The following is a 15,933-nucleotide window of genomic DNA, read 5'->3' on the forward strand; positions in this document are numbered from 1 at the left end:
GCATGAACTTCCTTCCATTCTTCATTGTTTTCTTTTTCACATGTTTGCCACACTTTTCACTTGAACGCGATTCGGTTTCCATTGCAATTCGAATAAATGTTCGTTTGTGCTCAGAAGTTCTGTTGGGTTGTTTTTATTAATTAACATCAATCCATTCACTATTTTGTTGGTTTTCTTCTGCAGGGCTTAAACGATAACAGCACCGTAAATGTTTCTAACCAACGATGAGGGTGCCCTCATCGGGGAACTCGTGGGCGGGCACCTCCAGGTTCAGTGGCGCCGGTCCCTTGCGGATGCGGCCCGAAGCGTCGTAGTGAGAGCCGTGGCATGGGCAATAGTAGCCACCGAAGTCGCCAGAGTTCGCGATTGGCACACATCCCAAGTGTGTGCACACACCAATAACCACCAGCCACTGGGGCTTGGTCACGCGTTGCTGCAAGAGATGGTGGACGAACACAATTAGCCAGGCTTTCAGTGGAGGATCCAGGTTTTACATACATCATCAGTTTCTGGATCACGCAGCGACGATGTGGGCACACTCCGTTCCGTATCAATCTCGGCCTGAGTACGATGACGGATGAACAGCGGCTTGCCACGCCATTTGAATGTGACGGACTTGCCCTCGGCGATGTCCGCCAATTTGATCTCGATCTTGGCCATGGCCAGTACATCGGCCGAGGCGCTCATCGATCCCAGTAAGGCATTGACCAGGCCCTTGGCGGCATAGGCACCGCCAACGGCTCCGGCACCAACCAGGAGGTAGGAGAAGGCCTTGCGCTCCTCGGCGGACTCGTTGCGACGGCGGCTATCCTTGACAGAGTCGCGACGGTAGGCGCTGAAGTCGGGCACCCGCAGATCGGTGTGGGCCTGGCGGCTAGCTGAAAGTATGAAAGCGGATTAGTACGAATCTCGGCAAAGGCCCTGCAAATGTATCTGCGTTTGTGTCTCTGCTTCACACGCTCATTCGCAAAGCAGTTGTTTTCATTTGCCTGGCCATGGGCGAGGTTATGTTGAAATTACGTAAGGAAATTTGCCAAATCGGGTTAGATATCCTTTAATAGTTGGCTAAACTGTATGCCCGTTGAGCCAGCGCAAGAACTTTATCTTTTCCGTACTCCTTTCATTATGTAATGAATGTTTTTTTTCCCGATGGGCCTTACCAATAGCATTGACAGCAGCGCCGCTCGCCTTGAGGCCAGTGGACAGCGCCTGGGCACCGCCAAGCACATATGCACGCGACACAGCGTTCAGCATGGTGTTACTAACTTTTTTACAAATTTATTGCTAATTCTGTCGAAAATTTCGACGTTCGTCTTGTCGTCTGCCTCAGTGTGACCGCAGACTTTTCAGTCAAATATGCCGTCTGACCCGTCTGACGTGTAAAGATGTGCCCGTTCGTACAACGAATATTTAACGCGAATACCCTTTACTTTAACTCTATGCTACTTTTTGAAGAAGCCTGCCCCACATTATCAGAACTTTTATATTGTGTATCGCTTGTATGATTTTGTACTTTTAATATAGAAAAAAAAAATGTATAAACGGATATTCATATGTAAATATACATAATGTGTGTCATAATTGTCCCTTAGGGTATTCAAGGTGCGAGGTGAAAGTTGATTTATTCCTTGCATTCGCATCAGAAAGCGAAAAATGATTTCAAACCCGTATAGACCCATTTCACACCTATTTATTTGTCTTTTTTTATGATATTATATCTCACGTCTTTCAAACCTGAGGCTAACAGCAATAACTTGCCCAACAAGCCGTGACCCGCGTTGAGAACAACTTCAGCTAGGTCGTGGAGACCCTCAAGACCAACTTCATTGAGCGCCACGAGAGGATCCATTGTCCCTGGGACAGTGGCATCCTCGGTTTGGAGGACCCGCATCTCCAAGGTCCATAAACGTGAACTCTCCCAGAAGCAGGATTAGGGCGTACAAAAGCGTACGCAAGATCTACAAATGATTTAAGTAGAAGATGTGAAATCCATGGATAAAATGATTTACACGGGACAGTATGTGCATAGTCTCTAACAACAATAAATATTTATGTTTCCAATTACAAACTAATTTCAGTTAGCTGTAAGCTTCAATAATTCAATATATCAACTAAAATGATATGCTGGCTATATTTTTAGTTTTTTCTTTGCATGTTAAATGCTAAATGTACAAATAAGAATGAATACTTTTGTTTATGGGTTACAAATAATACAAATAGATGTGTACATATAATGTACTTATATCATCAACACCCTTATCCAAATGTACGCATTATGGATAAATATTTAATAAAGTTTATTTCGCCATTAACGCTTTCAAAATGTTTACAAAGTTAATTTATCTTGAATACATAGTGTTCCTCCCAAATAAGCCTTGCCAGAGCAGGTCCATAAATAAATTTACAAATTTATTCAATTAATTTGTATTTTTTTAACTCAATATTCAAGAAACTTAATTATCCATATTTTCCGGATTGGGATCAGGTCTTACGGATAAGAAAAAGTTGTATTAGTTTTTCAAAACAGTTAATATACAAATAAAACTTTAAAAAAAATTAATAAGGCCCCGTACTCGGTGTTTATGAAACTTAAATGAATTATCCATGTTTCAATTTCTATATCAATAATGATTATGTTTAAATATTTACATATGTGCCAAATATATGGTTCTCCTCAAGAAACTGAAGCAATTTATCCATCTTTTTAATGATTATGTATCAAGGTTGTCTACATATGTACATAAATAAAAAAAAAATATATGGTTTTTCTCGTAAATACGACTTGGCTAACCAGAGCAGGTCGTATGAGATATATTAGTATTATGAGTATTTGTACTAACTAGATTGGGAAACGCTATATATAAGGTCTTACGGATAAGACGATATGGTTTGACCAATACTATAAAGATTTTAATCGCCTTCCTTTAACTTTTCGAAAGTATCATTGTTTTCTTTCTCATTTTGAATTAAACGAGCGCGTTTGGCTCCTACAATTCCTCTCTTGTTTACCGGTTTCTGTGAAAATAAAAGGACGCACAGCGCGTTTCAATAATTGCAGAGCATAAATATACCAATTGATGAATACATACCACCTTTGAAAGGGGTGGAGCCTCGTTATCGCTGAGAAAGTCAGACGAATCCGATATGGCTTCAATTCGTTGTTTTCCTAACAAACGCTTTCGTGAAGGAGCAGGTGGACTTTCAATAGCCGACAGCGATTCAGGATTCGTATTTTGGTTAGTCTTGGACAGGATTGGCTCCGGTCTTAAAACTCGGACACTGCTGACAGGCTGCTCGAACACGCTGCCAATGCGATTCATCTTGAATTTCAGCTCAGCTATGATACCCTGAAAACAGAATAGAGATTATCACATAGATCACGCAGGACTGACGACTCAAGCTTACATCTTTTTTGCGTTCCAACTCAGAGTTTTCGTTTATCTTGCTGGTTAGCTCCATTTGCAGACAGGCCAACTTTTTCTGCAAAGAGAATACATTTCTAGATTTGTTGCACAATTAAAGCCACTTGCTTATTTTGTACCTTTAGGATGTCCTTTTGCAACTCTAGCTCCCGCTCAAAGTTAGTCTTTGCTGTTGCCAATTGATTGGCGATTTCTTCATTTTTGCCGAGTAGCTGATTTACATTGTTATTCAGTGTGTCTCTCTCAGCCACCAAACGTTCCATCTGCTGCTGATGAGCATTCATTTTATTATCATGTTGCTCCAGTTTAGCTTGAAGTGTATTGATGGTATCCTTGTATTTCTGCTCATCATCACGGAACTGCGTTACTAAGACCTGGTTTTGTTTAGATAGTCCGCTTAACTTTTCTTTTTCAGCCTTTAGTTCGTCCTGCAAAATCTGGGTTTTCATTTGATGTTCGCTCTCCAGCTTTTTAAGGTCCAGTTCTTTCTGCTGACAAAGCTCCTGGCTCACATTGAGCCTGCCTTGAAGATCGGAGAGCATGACGTGTATGTCATTTAATTCTTGTTCGTTCCGTGTGCTTAAATCGCCGTAGGCCAGATTCTGCTGCTGCAGCTCATATTTTAGTCGTGAAACCGTGGCCTGAAAATAATCTGAATGTAAAACTCGAGCAGCCTATATTTTTTAATTATTCTTACCTCAAGTTCGTCTGTTTTTTTCTTTAATTCCCGAGCAATCTTGGTCTTTGCAGTGGCAAACTCTTCTGCGGCTTGCTCGTTTTGCCGTAGCAAATCGCTATTGGATTTAATTAATTGGTCCCTTGCATCCTCTGCTTGCTTTAGGTTGTCCTTCAATGCGCCAAGGTATAGGCTTCTTTCGTTGATCTCTGCGTGAGCAGATTTGAGTTGGTTTCGCTGCTGCTCAAGTTCATTTGTGAGTGTTTCATTAGACTGCCGAATCTCGCAACAGCGCTGTTCCATTTCCATATGCTGGCGCTGAATGCGCGTTATATTCAGATTGGCCTCGTTTAACTCTAATTTGTTGCGATCGATCAGATCGGCATGTGCTAGATTCTGGTTTTGCATCTCTGTTTCCAGCTCTGAAATCCTAATCTGTAAGATGAAATCAATAAGAGGCATATTGATACTGTCAGACACCAAAATAGTACCTCGTGGAGCTGCTTTTGTTCAGCCAACTGTTGCTCCATATTCTGCATAGCGTTACAGGCCTCCGTCTTTTCCTTAACGTGCTCTCCAAGCTGTGATTGCATCGCTTGGAATTCGGCCCTTTGCTGCTCAAGAGTTTGGGTCATAGCAACGACTTGGGCACTCATTTCGAGGTATTTCTCCTGCACGGTCTTGAGCTGAAATCATTCAAGGAACGATATTTCGATTAGATTAAGGGACTACATATTTATGTTCCTGCTGTACCTCGCCCTGCAATTCATCATTGCGCGATTGCTTTGCAGCAATTTCTGATTCAAACTGATTGATCATCGTTTTGATCTTGCTCTGCTCTTCGTCATAGTGTTTCTCGCAGTGGGTGTACTTTTGCAGGACAGTTATGTATGTGTCATTGAGTTGCGTGTTGCTCCTTTTCACCCCTTCTAGCGTCTTCTTTAGTTCCTTCAGCTCCTGCTCCGCGTTGCTCAATCTAAAATAGAAACTTGGCGTTGAACAAGTACGCATCGACATTATGAGTGCAGCACTTACTGTATTTTGAGATGATCATTCTCAGCTTTCGTTTCCAACACAGCTTTCGTTTGCTTATGCATCTTTTTTGCAATCTCCATGTTATTGCGTTTGATGTTGTCCACTGCTTTGCTGTGTCCTTTCAGGAAAGACTGCAGCAAACGCGACTGATGTGGTGCAGTTGCATCGTCAGAACCCATATCGACCGCCCCAGGAGCGGTGGAAGCACTATCGGTGGATTGCTTAAGTAAACCCTGCTCCGGGCCTTTGTTTTTTTCATTAATATTATTTTTATTCGGCATTTTACTGGAAAAAAAGGTGATCAAAGCGCCGCTGTAAAAAATTGCAAGCCTGCACAATGTGTGAATGTGTTGGTGCACGCTGGGACTTGCGGCACAGACGCCATATTTACGATGCCGCTAATAAAATTGCTTAAAACACTACCTACATGTGTACTTATTGTTTTAACATTACCAAATATACTTACGCAACGTTGTAACAGGGTGTTGGCAGTTTTGTTTTTAAGATAATGCGTAGTTTTGTACATAAATTGAAATCGGCAAACAAGGAGCAACGGTTATAAACAGTGTGACCGCGACAGAAAACGAACTTAGCCCACTTAGCCCCATATATTTAATCAGGTGAACAATTTGAGTTAAACCGGGGAATATAATACTCTTTGTAAATTATACTGGTATCCATCCTTCCCCTTTAGTTAAAAAAAAAATAATGAGCATGAAATCTTTTCCCTGAACTTCGCTTAAATTATTCAAGTTTTATAAAATTCGTACCACCTTGGTCGTTAATGGGCTAATTGTTCCCTTTCCATGTCCAGAAATCATATTCCTCGATTTCAAAAGTTCGGTTTAATATCACAAGCTAGCTAAGTCTTTCAGCACTAAACTTATAATTTTATCAGATCAATAATTCAATTTTCTAGAAGTCTGGCTAGTTTTAAGAACTGCCGTATATTGGATTTTTTAGTAAAAAGGGTTTCAGCAAAAAAGGTCAACATAAATGCATAAAAGGAAAGTAGGAATAAGATGGAACGCAAGTGGAACGTAAGTGTTACGTCGTTTGAGCACTTGTTACTTGTCAACTGGTAGTATAGACCCGATCTATACCCTACTTTAATTTATAATAAAATAAAATCTTTTCTTTCATGTTGAAATAATAATCACATATTTGTCAATTAGAGTTTGTTTCTATTTAGGTTGTTGAATAAATGGATGTATAAGTACAGCTAACATAACAAATCATCTTAATAAAGAAAAAAAAACCAAACTTTGTTTATGGAAAATGTTTTAAAGGGCATATTTTACTTTATGGTGTGTTTGTGTGTTGTGTGTGTGTGTGTGTGTGGGTGTGTGTTTGGAGGCGGGCTACGATAGATTACAAGAATCAACCTAAACATTGTTAAACAATTATTTATATTAATATTTCTTCATGTTAAAATTAGGAATAGTTTTGCATTCTGTTTATCCTTCAACTTTTGGACGTTGAACTACGAACTACTTAAAACTTGGCTCAAGTTTTGGTAATGCGTTGCAGCTGGTAACACGATTCTATCATTTGGTAGTGCAGTGTTTGGTTACGCCTCCAGATCATTTACAAAGAGCACCTCGCGATTCTTTAGGCCCACATCCTGCAGCGTTTTGTTGAGAGTCTCATTTGCGGCGCCCTCGGCGCCATCCATATCGGCCTTGGTATAGAGCACACGTTTCGGGAAATTCGTTGTGATTTCGAACTCATCCGGCGATTCAGGATGACAGAACAGAAAGTGATAGACATCCTATAGAATAAACAATAAAAATGATAAGAGCTTTGCATGGTTCAAATTTGTGTATACCTTACCAAAAGCGAATTGGTCTGATGAAAGCGTCGCTCGAGTCGCGTTCCACTGGGCATCTTAAAGACAACTGCAATGACACCAGCAACATCTGCGGGCGGTTCGGCGGGTACTAGGGTGGCCAATTCAATTTTCTGCTTGGCGATCTCCTGCTTACGCAGCTCGACATTCTGCCTGGCTCGCTCCTCAGCCTCTTGCGCTTGTCGCACCACATCACGCTCCCGTTGCCGTATGCGCTCCTTTTCCTCATCGGCAAGCAAACTCTGCTCATACGCCTCGTCCTGCTGTCGTCGTAGGGTCTGTGTGAAGTTGCGCTCCAAGCGATCTGCTCGAGCCTGACTCAGCCACACCTCGTTGGCGGCAGTCACCGATTGGAGTCGTCGCAGCAGTTCCTCGGGGGTGCAGTCGCCCTCGAATCGTCCCACAATCATCATGCGATTGGCTCTCAGACTAATCATTACCATCAATGGGTAATTCCGGACCGTAATCGTCTGCATGACCCTATAGCCCTCGGGCGAGGACACATCGCAGCCCCAGAGCAGCGTGTGTGTGTTGATATAGTCGATAATGGATCTTGAGGATAGCGTCTCGCGGCAAAATGAATCCACATCAGGGTTCTTGCTGGGATCCTTGTGCAGATAGACAATCAGAAAGCGCAACTCCTGCTTGGCATCGTTCAGGGCCTGTGCGTATGTGCCCTGATAGAAGACTGGATGCTCGGGATATCTCTCATAGTAGTCGTGTATGAACTTCATGACATCGCCCAAGGGGTCCGTGACCAATCGCGGCTCATTTCCGCCACCAAGATTCACAAATGCACTGACAATGCTCGTTAGCGTCGAGTAAAAGTATTGGAATACAAAGTTAATCACATAGCCCAGTAGGCCCGTAAAGCTGCGTGGCATCGGTCCGCTCGGCACCCGACTAACCGTCCGACCCCCGGGCATATTCGCCGAGAATACCTGTTGCAGGAAACGATCATTGATCACAGCCGGCGCCCGTACCTCTGTAGAGGCGGCGAACATTGTGGGTCGACCTTCGCGTATGTTTAGCTGCTCCTGGAAAGCAACCTGCAACGAAAAAATGTAAATTTCAGCATTCTGCTGAGCCGGAGCCTAAGCCTGACGTGTACGTGTACCCACCTCGAGATCCCATTGGTGTCTTATGAGCACATCGCGACATATATTCATATCCTCTATGCCGGTCAGGTCCTGAAATTGTAGAACCTTCTCCGTCTGTTCATTTGTAAGTCCATCCGCCTCCATTTTCGCAGGTGTCGGGGTCAGTCCGTCTCCTTGTTTTTGGTGTCACTGTCTCTGGGCTGCGTGTATATGTGTGTCGCAAAGTGTGTTTTGCTGCTTCTAGTGTTGTTGTAGTAGATGGCCTTTGTCCCAGATCAGCATGGTGTTGTTAACTTTTTTACAAATTTATTGCTAATTCTGTCGAAAATTTCCTCTTGTTAGAGGTGTCAAACCAAAGAGGGCCCTATCGATAGTATCGATATTTTGCTGCTAGCCTCTACTATCGATGGTTTTGAGACTATCATGATAGTATCGAGCTACAGTCGTTGCGCTTTTGATATGTTTGGATTGGCTGCTATAAAATACGAAGACAAATTTGTAAACAAATGGGCAGGTGGCATCTAATTTTTACAATGGACAAGTTCCTAAAAGGTTTCAATGGTTTTTTAATAATTATTTGAGCCAGATACTATTACGATAGTATCGACTGTTTTTTTTTTCAAAACATTCAACGTTGATATTCCTCGATTTTGATATTCCGTTTAATATTAGTAGCTAGTTGGCCCTCTCAGCCCTAAACAAATAATTTTATCCGATAGATACATAAATTTCCTACAAGATTGGCAGGTTTTCAGAAGTCCTTTTTATTGCATTGCTTACAGAAAAAGGTTCAAACGAAAACGGCTACAGCATAAAACGTAAATGTTGACTAAATGTGACGTCAGTGTTGCCGGTCAACCAAGTTTCTTCTATGCGTATGTACTTTTTTTATACCTTATTCTTTTAATTGATGTTAAAGTTGGTCACACTGCAAGTGGCATTTTCGCACACAAATTTGAAATTTTGTATATTGATTTAATCATGCAGTTAATTTCGACCTCCAAGAAGACCGTGCTCTCCGACTTTGCCGACTTGGAGACAAAGTCAATATATGTACATGAAAATGGAGAGCCGACAGATTTTCAATTCAATGCCCAGCGACGGGTCTTCGTCGAGGTGGATAAGATGGCGGGCTTGGCTGTGATGCGCATACGAGAGAAGGAGGAAAAAGGTAATTGGAAAGATCTGAAAGATAGTCCATACTATACCATACCATACCCATACAATTGACAGCACCCGAGATACAACGAGTCCGCAAATTAACCATCGATAATGCGTTTTGTGTTTGCTGTGCGAAGCAGACGTCTGAGGAGATCGCCCTGGGCCAGTCCAGTGGCTGTGTGAAGCTATACAACTATCGCACCGCACAGCTAATCCACAGATTTCCAGCGGATCAGCAGCGCAGCACTGTCATCTATGTGGACTACAATTGCACGGACGAGTATATAGCAGCGGTGAAGGAGGGCGGCGCCATCAATATATTCGGCACCAAGACGAAGCAAAAGATTAACACATTCACCATCGATGAGCAGTGAGTGGGGCTACCATTAAGTGGGAACTCTTCCGCATTATTCTCGATGCATGTAATTGCAGGTCCACCTTGGCGCGCTTTCATCCGAGCAAACGGTTTCAGCTCTCGATTGCCTCATACAAGGGCGCCGTCACTGTCTATGATTTCCAGAGCAAACGCAAGATCTTTCATGTGAGCGATGCCCATGATGCGCCTTGCCGTGACGTTAGCATGTGCACGGCCCAGCCCTCGCTGCTGGTCAGCGTTGGGTACGATTGCAAGATAAATATCTTTGATATTCGCCGCAATCGGGCACAGCCCGCGTCTAGCCGGCTCACCTATTCGCATCCCTTGTCCACGGTGGCGCTCAGCGAGTGCGGCACCTACTTTTGTGCGGGAAATCTCAAAGGTGAACTGATTGCCTACGACATACGGAACAGCAAGTCGCCGCTGGCCGTGCGTAGTGTCCACGATGGTGCCGTGAGTCGGGTGGCCTTTGTGCCCACGCCCATGGAGGAGCAGCAGAGCATTAGTTTCTCCAGCGCTGGCAACGTGACCAGCGAAGCACCCAAAGTGGAACGCGTGCCCAGCGACGAGCTGCGCAAGTCTATTGCCGCCAATTTGCTGAGCACTCAGCAGCAGCTGAATAGCATCACCAGCCTGGGCTATGGCACGGGAGGATGTGGCAATGCTCGCCCACAGCGGGACTCATTCTGTGACTTTCTCGATGCCCAGGGACCGCGGGTCGTCGAGCGCATGTCCACGCGTCTGACCATGCATCGCGATAGCTTCGACTGGGAGACGTTGGGCCGCAAGCCCAACGACAATACGCAGCGACTGAGCATATGTCCAGCGGGTGGCTCTGGTCTCAGCTCTGTGGACAACTCGTGCAACAGCTCCAATGCCGAGTCTTTGCATCGTAAGTCGACTTATTCAGAGTCCGTTTCCATTTGCTAATTGTCCCCTCTCGTCCAGAAACATTGAGCGGACCACTCAAGGATCGCAGCAACATTTCTGGCGATGCGAAACTAATGAAAATCGCCGAGACCGATGAGCACAGCGAAGTGCCATCTGACAACTGCTCGTTGGCCAGTGCCAGCAGCACCACGGGCAGCGACAAGGAGAATCCCCAAGTGATGGAAGCCGAACTGAAACGCCGCCTGCGCATGCTTTCGGCCAGCAGAAATAGTACCCCACATCATGTCAACCTCACGCCACAGTCGTCGGGTACACAGCTGAAGCCGCAGCAATTGCTGGCCAAGTCATCCAGTGGCTTGTCCGCCCAATCGGATACGGATGTGCGCAGGGAGATGGGAGAGTTGCGCGAATTGGTGGAGCAACGCTTCGGGCATCTGGAGAAGGAGCTCAAGTATGCGAGCGAGAAGAACAAGTGGCAAATAATTGGCCAGATGTCCAACTACTGGAATAGTCAGCTGGAGAACACACAAGAGATTCGCGATGGCCTGGCCCTGCTGCTGCAGGGCGATCGTTTCATGCACGAGTTTACGCGACTGCAGCACGAGAACCAGATGCTCAAGGCACAAGTGCGGCACCTGCTGAGAGAAAGAGAAGATGGCGACAATGGCGGATCCGCTGGCGAGTGATGTGTCTTTTATTATGCATTTTTAAAGCGTTTACAATTATTTTTACTATTTTTACCAAGCTATTTAATGCTCAACTGTTTGTTACTGATGAATCTTTAAAAGAATTTTGTATACAGGAGCCAGCAAATTGTTTACATCATTACATCATTCCCTTCTGTACTCCAGGCGCAGCTGATTGGAGTTGTTTACTGGCAGCTGCTTCAGCGGCATGTCCACAGAAATGGTTCGATTGAAGTTCTCATAGTCGACCACATAGCGCTCGTTGGTGACATCGTAGTGAATGATATTGACGAAGCGCTGACCCCAGAAGATCTCACGCGGCACATACGAGGTTTTGGCCTCCGTCATCTGTGCGGTGGCCGGGGAGGTGCCCACAATGGACACATACAGCTCGAACTGTGCCGCATTGAAGAGCCTCGCATTGCTGAACTGATGCAGTGGACTGGACTCGTCGATCACATGGCACACAATATCTGGCCACACGAACAACTGCTCCCCGTTGCCCTCTAGCTTGAGTTCCGTGTGCGTTTTAACCAGCTCGCCCTCGCGTGTGCTGCAAACGGAAGGGATTAGCCGAGAGATCGTCACAAGAGTGAGATGACTCACCGCTTGTCCACAATCATGTAGACGCGTATTTTGGACTCGATGGACTGCTGCTCGCGTGGATCGCACACGCGAAAGAGCAAACACAGCATACCATCGCGATAGCAGATCTGAAAATGACAAATGATGCTTGAGAGACTTGCAATGGGGAGTACGTTGCTCTGGCCCCTGGGCATCTGCACTCACCACCGCCTTATCGCTGAACTTGAGCTTTGTCAACTGCCTGGCGGGGCGTGCGGTCTTCGCGTAGATAAGGCTCACCATGCTACCCTCGATGAGGGCAGCGCAGACCATTTGCATTATGAACAGGAACACGGTCTCCGGGCACTCCTCGCTGGCGTACTTCTCGCCAAATCCCAGCGTGCTCTGCGTCTCCACCGAATAGATGATCATGGTCATCCATGAGGTGACGCCATAGATGCAGGGCTTGTCGCCCTCGCCCAAACGCACGCCACTGATCTGATCGAAGAGGAAATCGCCATGGGAGTAGGCCACCACATAGCAGAGTACGGCAAAGAGCAGCCAGCTGAGAAAGTAGCTGCCCACGAAGAGGGTCAGCATGTACTTCCATTCCAGGTCCATCTGTCAATGAGCGGAAAGGTGTTCCCCACGATTAGGAATGAACATGGATGCAGTTTGCAGTTTGCTGTTTGCAGTTTTGTGTGTTACAAATATTGTTTATTAGTCATGGCTGTTGCTTGGGATGATTCGATTTGATTTCGATTGATTAATTAAATGCTAAACGTTACGCGTTCGGTTTGTTCGGGATTAGTCTTCAGATGAGTCGCATTCAGATGCAGCTTGGCCGGCGGCTCGTTGGCCAGCTCATCCAACTTGCGCTGTATGCTGGGCGTTATGCTGTACACATCCAATCGCGATGACTCTTGGATGATCGGTGGGTGTGGTGGTGGTGGTGGTGGTGGTGGTGTTGGTGTTGGTGTTGATGCTTTGCTGGTGTCATTGGTCTTGTGGCCAAACCAGGATCTTACCAGCGTAGTGATGACATCGCGCATATAGCGCCACGACTTCTCCGGTATGCGACGAAAGACCACATTCTCGTTGCCATTCTTATCCATCACACGATGGAGGCTGCGCCTGTGGCCACCATCCCCGTAGCCAGTTTCCGGTGTCAGTTCAATGGTGCTGCCCGCCCAGTCGTGTGTAAAGGGAAAACTGCAGGCAAATATATTGGGAGCATGAAATGAAAATGTGGAACTTTTTTTTTTGCACTTACTTTTGCTCACTGCGCGTCTCGAAGTGATCGGCTGGCGATCGGGATTTGCGGCGCCTCACAAAATCCCGGACTCTCTGGATAGTAATCCGCCTCATTGACCACTTCCTTCTCGCTGGAACGGGCCAGTGGCTTCGTCTCCAGGGGCTTGGGCTTCACGGGCATCGATGTGGAGCGATGCATTGGGAGACTTTCGACGGGAGAGCTCATGGTCGGCGATATCGCTGCCCACACAACTGACTACTTCCCTCTCATATAATTGTCGGAAATTTGGGGCAATTTCACTGTGTGCCGTAGATTTGCGTTTTAATTTTAATTGAATTAGGCTGCAATCGACGCAGTAGTTGGAGGAGAGCTCAGCTTATTGCTGCTGCCGCTTCTGGAGTATTATTTGTGGTTTGCCTGTGGCTTGGCTGACCGCTTGACACTGACTGGGGCACTGGTCGGTCGTCGTCTCAGTCGCATCTCCACGATCGGACCGACCCCCGGCTAAATGGCTTGTGTGTGGGGTAAACGCTACTATCAGCTTGTCTAAGATATGCACTTTAATTTATTTATTATCTCCAGTGTGGCTCTCAAGCTCCCGACAGCGTGTTTGCTCGCGATTCATCCGCAAGGCGCCCGCTGAGATTAGTTCGTCTAAATTTGGCCCCATTATTTATTGTATAATTCAGTTTTTCCTATCTGTGTATTTATTTTCTGAATGATCAAATATTGTCCTTTTTTTGAGCCGGATACGTCCATTACGTCTTGATTACGTCTATTGAATTTGTTGATATGCATTTAAAATTTAAATTCAAGCGGGCTTACAATCGATTTCCGTAAGCTTATCGACTTCTAAGCCCTGGAAATTATATGATTTCAAATAAACTAATTAATTAAATGTATTTAAATGGTTTTCACATGCAGGTACGGAACGGACTAGCATTTTTAATTTTTGCGCCCAATATACGAACTATCGGTGTTTCCGATAGTCATTTGAATCAGTTTTGGTTCATTTGAGATGGTTCAATTACGCCCAATTTGGTTCCGAGCATCCGAATTGGGAAACATTTGCTACCCTGGAAAGAAGATATTATAAGTTCTCTGAGGCGTTTGTAACTCACAAAAGTCTCTCCATTATGCATATATGAGTCTCTTTAAGTTTTAAAGCTAACACAACGAAATTTTTTACATGCGATTCATTTATTCCAAGAAAAAATCATATATGAATCACTTAATAGTGTTTTAAATTAATACACTAGAGAAAATAGGGTATAGAAACATCCATACTCAATAGATATGTTTTTGTCATGTAGCAAATATGTAGTTACAATGTAAGAAAACAAATTTTTATTGGCCTTCTTTGTTCAAAGCTTATTTTATAAACAATCCCATAAAAATAAGTCTTTAAATTTAATCAATCTAAAAGAAAATGATTCATCAATTGGATAAAATTTTGCAGCTCACGACTACCAATAATAGGTATCAGAACCGGGATAAATGTATTTATAACACACAAACATGAGCATTAATATGTAAAAAACATGTCAATCTAGGATAAAATCATAAATAATGTTTCAATGGAGCTTGGAACAAAGCATTTAACATCAATTAAAAGAAATAAGGTATACAAAAGTACATACGCATAGAAGAAACTTGGTTGACCAGCAACACTGACGTCACATTTAGTCAAAATTTACGCTTTATACTTTGGCCGCTTTTGTTTGAACCTTATTATGTAAACAATCCAATGAAAAGGAGTAACCAATCCTGAACAAAATTTATGTATGTATCTATCGGATAAAATTATTTGTTTACGGCTGAGAGGGCCAACTATCTAGTAATAGTAAACTGAATATTAGGAATATCAACGCATCTTTTCGTGTCCTTCAGAATACTTACGGTATATTATTTAATCAAGTTCCAATTTATTTGTTTATATATTAAGATACGCTTCAAAATGACCGCCAGACTCCACTTATCGCATAAAAATATCGATATTATTCACTCTCAATTCGTGGAGAGTTTTCAAAATTTGCTCTCAATTCGTGGAGAGTTTGCACAATTCACTCTCAATTCGTGGAGAATAGAGTGTTTTTGTGGAGACTTTCCCCTCATTTTCGTGGTGTGGCAGCATGTTGCTGAAATTTTTCCCATACAAAATCAAATGTATCTTACGGGAACGCGTATGGAATAAAGATTCATTGTTGCGTCATTCCATACGCGTTCCCGTATGATACATTTGATTTGTATGGGAAAAATTTCAGCAGCATGGGGAAATGGAGTAGCAGCAATGCTGTGCAACTTTAGCACGGAATGAGCAACAATCTGCATACCTTGGGAAAATTGATATTATGGACTTGAGGTATTGTTTGTAATTTCAGGCTCCAATTAATGCAGAAACTACTCAGTCTCTTATTAAAAGACATCAACGAAATTTTGTAGCTCATGGGTACCAATAATAGGTATCAGAACCGGGATAAATGTATATATAAAACACAAAACATATGCATAGATAGGTAAAAAATAGCTCAATCTTACGAAAATGCAATATTAATGTTTCCAAGCAGCCTGAAACAACAAATTTAACATCAATTAAAGGAAATAAGGTATACCAAAGCCCATACGCATAGAAGAAACTTGGTTGACCAGCAACATGTGACGTCACATTTAGTCAACATTTACGTTTTATGCTTTGGCCGTTTTTGTTTGAACCTTAATATGTAAACAATCCAATGAAAAAGAGTTCTAAAAACTAACCAATCTTGTACACAATTTTTTGATGAATTTGATTAAATTATTTTTTTAGGGCTATGTGGGTAAACTATCTAGTAATATTAAACTGAATATCAAAATTGACGAATTTCATATCAAAAAATATCACGGTATGGCAGCCCGCAACAACTACGAATTGCACGAGT

At 43.6% G+C, this 15,933-nt stretch overlaps 5 protein-coding genes across 5 annotated transcripts; 1 reads left to right on the top strand and 4 right to left on the bottom strand.

The window, feature by feature from the left end:
- Window positions 1–103: 103 nt before the first annotated feature.
- Window positions 104–1,348, bottom strand: LOC111078557 (cytochrome b-c1 complex subunit Rieske, mitochondrial). Its single transcript, XM_022373300.2, has 3 exons — window positions 1,161–1,348; window positions 499–878; window positions 104–433 (listed from the first exon to the last, which is right to left on the bottom strand). The coding sequence occupies exons 1-3, from the start codon at window positions 1,252–1,254 to the stop codon at window positions 215–217; spliced, it is 693 nt and encodes a 230-aa protein (XP_022228992.1). The 5' UTR covers window positions 1,255–1,348; the 3' UTR covers window positions 104–214.
- Window positions 1,349–2,368: 1,020 nt separating this feature from the next.
- Window positions 2,369–5,412, bottom strand: LOC111076680 (intracellular protein transport protein USO1). The gene is made up of 8 exons (XM_022370576.2): window positions 5,134–5,412; window positions 4,852–5,074; window positions 4,590–4,784; window positions 4,120–4,533; window positions 3,542–4,063; window positions 3,406–3,480; window positions 3,090–3,347; window positions 2,369–3,015 (listed from the first exon to the last, which is right to left on the bottom strand). The coding sequence occupies exons 1-8, from the start codon at window positions 5,310–5,312 to the stop codon at window positions 2,911–2,913; spliced, it is 1,971 nt and encodes a 656-aa protein (XP_022226268.2). The 5' UTR covers window positions 5,313–5,412; the 3' UTR covers window positions 2,369–2,910.
- An 885-nt stretch (window positions 5,413–6,297) lies between these two features.
- LOC111075709 (FAS-associated factor 2) lies at window positions 6,298–8,448 on the bottom strand. Its single transcript, XM_022369176.2, has 3 exons — window positions 8,104–8,448; window positions 6,967–8,031; window positions 6,298–6,904 (listed from the first exon to the last, which is right to left on the bottom strand). The coding sequence occupies exons 1-3, from the start codon at window positions 8,224–8,226 to the stop codon at window positions 6,704–6,706; spliced, it is 1,389 nt and encodes a 462-aa protein (XP_022224868.1). The 5' UTR covers window positions 8,227–8,448; the 3' UTR covers window positions 6,298–6,703.
- Window positions 8,449–9,000: 552 nt separating this feature from the next.
- Window positions 9,001–11,314, top strand: LOC111077153. Its single transcript, XM_022371315.2, has 4 exons — window positions 9,001–9,253; window positions 9,316–9,613; window positions 9,676–10,511; window positions 10,568–11,314. The coding sequence occupies exons 1-4, from the start codon at window positions 9,064–9,066 to the stop codon at window positions 11,194–11,196; spliced, it is 1,953 nt and encodes a 650-aa protein (XP_022227007.2). The 5' UTR covers window positions 9,001–9,063; the 3' UTR covers window positions 11,197–11,314.
- Window positions 11,182–13,569, bottom strand: LOC111077163 (inward rectifier potassium channel irk-1). Its single transcript, XM_022371326.2, is given in 6 exon segments — window positions 11,182–11,749; window positions 11,803–11,909; window positions 11,986–12,381; window positions 12,789–12,972; window positions 13,034–13,095; window positions 13,097–13,569. Coding segments are annotated over 6 exon segments (1,302 nt in total). The 5' UTR covers window positions 13,241–13,569; the 3' UTR covers window positions 11,182–11,340.
- Window positions 13,570–15,933: the final 2,364 nt, after the last annotated feature.

This window comes from Drosophila obscura, unplaced genomic scaffold (assembly GCF_018151105.1).
Source record: "Drosophila obscura isolate BZ-5 IFL unplaced genomic scaffold, ASM1815110v1 contig_200, whole genome shotgun sequence".
Taxonomy (NCBI): domain Eukaryota; kingdom Metazoa; phylum Arthropoda; class Insecta; order Diptera; family Drosophilidae; genus Drosophila; species Drosophila obscura.